Source organism: Antedon bifida, chromosome 2 (genome assembly GCF_963402885.1).
Source record: "Antedon bifida chromosome 2, ecAntBifi1.1, whole genome shotgun sequence".
NCBI lineage: Eukaryota > Metazoa > Echinodermata > Crinoidea > Comatulida > Antedonidae > Antedon > Antedon bifida.
Window position 1 is genome coordinate 9,900,236 of NC_136227.1, and position 2,385 is coordinate 9,902,620.

The window sequence follows — 2,385 nt, forward strand, 5'->3', positions numbered from 1 at the left end:
AATGCTACTGTTTCAAATAAAAAAAAAAAGTAAACAGAATATTTTTTAATCACATTCATTTGTGTTTTTGCAATTACATTTAACAAATTCAAAAACTTGTTTTTTTTTGGTATAAATAAATTAGAAAAACATCATACAGGAGTTAAATAACACGCAAAGATCAAATTTCATTTTTATTGTTGCTGTTAAAAACAAAATTTATTTCAATACACATTCTATTGCACTACACTTTACAAAACATAATAATAATACTTCAACAGAACAGAAAACAAATTAAATTAAGTCAAGAAATAAATTTACCATGAATTAAAATAGGAAAACTACTTTTACAAATTTACACTGACATAAATTAAGTCAAAACATAATTAACTTATTTCATTAAACAAATCTATTGCAATACACATCACAAACATAATAATAATAATTCAACAGAAAAAGAAGAATTAAATTAGTTGTTGTTATTTTTTTCCGGGCCGATTCCTTGTACCATGCTACTAATTATTTCAAAATTTTTTACAATAAATAAAAAAGGAAGATACAAGAAATGAATTGTTAAAAATAGTTTTTGACAGCCGCCAATAATAATGTATGCTAGGTAACCATTACATTTTGATAAAACACAAATACATGTAACTATTACATTTAGAACAATTGTTCATGAATTGTTGCTAATAAGATTTGCGTTCTAAAGTAATCCTGACCTTTTCTCATCTTTTAATATCTCTAAATGTCAGATTTATTCTTGGTAGTTTGATGGATGGTTTTTTAGGCAGCGAATGGTACCAATACTCGTTAGTTGGATAATTCATCAATAGTAAGCTACCGTGTTTAAGATCAACATTTACTGGTTCAATACTTCTTTTGTGTCTCATTCCACGTGTAGCACCATGGCGAAATCTAAACAATCGTGTTTGACCTAATGAAATGGACGCAATTGAACTAAATTTGTTGATATCTTTCTCATCGTCTTTATGTTCACCAATAGAATCATTACCGTCTGCATATCTAGTAAAGAAACATAAATTAAAATAAAAAAATTGTACTGTAATTTAAGCTAGAAAATAAATATCCTTTTTGCACTTAACTTTTTAGTATAAAAACAATAAACCATACAACATAATTAAACACAGTTTTGTGCAGATAAAAAAAGTGAGAGATTCTAATAGTTGACGAAAAGACTGATTACTGATATTGTTCAATTATACAATCTTGAGAGTAAAATTGAGAATAAATCAAATGTACAAAATGTATAAACAATGTAACCATAAGGAAGCTTTGCATTATTTAATTATAACAAATATAAACATATATAGATATATAATAAATAAGTACCTGTTAACCAAAACAAAATTGAAGTAGAACCCTGTGACTTCTTTCAAATAATCTCGAAGATCTTTCAGGAACGGTGGCCATGGCAAGGCTGGCACTATATTGCCTGAATATGTGTATGTTAAACCCGTATCACCATAAGAAACCTGTCAGAGTTGAAACATACTATTAAAAATGTTTCTCTTATGTATATACAATTATAATCAGTTGGATTCTGGTTAACTGTTAATATTCTGTTGCATAAAACGAAAACAGTGCTGTAGGCTTGGTTAACTGTTATTCTGTTGCATAAAACGAAAACAGTGCGGTAGGCCGGTAATTAAAATGTAAAAATGCATCTTTTTAAACGTAATAGTATGTAGCCTACATTAACGTCATGAAACCATGAAGAAAAAATAAAGAGAAACTAACCTGTTTTCTAGGTATATTAAACCATCTACCAAACACTTTCACCTTTGCAAGATCACCTGTAAAATATTCAATCTCTTCCTCACATTGTTTATACAAAGTATCAGCTGAGCTTTTATCAAGAAGTTGAATGTAATCACAATCTAAATTTTCTCTCGATATTTTGTGCACTGGAAACTTAAAATATGGGGAAATCATCTGCTGCTTATCTGATTTGATTAGCTTCCGAGTGAAATCTATTTCATTACTTTTACGTGCCTCTGTTGGTTCCTTTGTGTAGTCATCCTTTACCTTTTCAGAAGGTACGTTGCATTCTGTGGATTTTCTTTTGGAATGAGTGAAACCAACTGTTGGTTTATAGGCATTCATTCTGGTAGAGATCTACTGAAATGTCTATTTTGACTACAACATTATACACAGAATATTGTATATAAAATAATTTATGCATGATGTCAGTAGCGTCTCTCTTTTACCCCCTTTTTGTTTTATTTTAAAAGGAAACAAAGAATTCTTTTTTTGTAAACGTAACCATTTATTAATTTATGCATGACATCAGAAGCGTCCTTTTTATTTCTTTTGTTTTTTTCCTTTTATGATTTAAAAAGTTAAAATTGTATAGATAACTTACAGTAAACTTTAGTATGTCGA

At 28.4% G+C, this 2,385-nt stretch overlaps 1 protein-coding gene across 1 annotated transcript; it reads right to left on the reverse strand.

Annotated features, from left to right (window-relative positions):
* Positions 1-489: 489 nt before the first annotated feature.
* Positions 490-2,106, reverse strand: LOC144835425 (DNA oxidative demethylase ALKBH2-like). The gene is made up of 3 exons (XM_078690510.1): positions 1,741-2,106; positions 1,333-1,475; positions 490-1,005 (listed from the first exon to the last, which is right to left on the reverse strand). Exons 1-3 carry the CDS (start codon positions 2,104-2,106, stop codon positions 708-710), a joined length of 807 nt encoding a protein of 268 aa, XP_078546636.1. The 3' UTR covers positions 490-707.
* Positions 2,107-2,385: the final 279 nt, after the last annotated feature.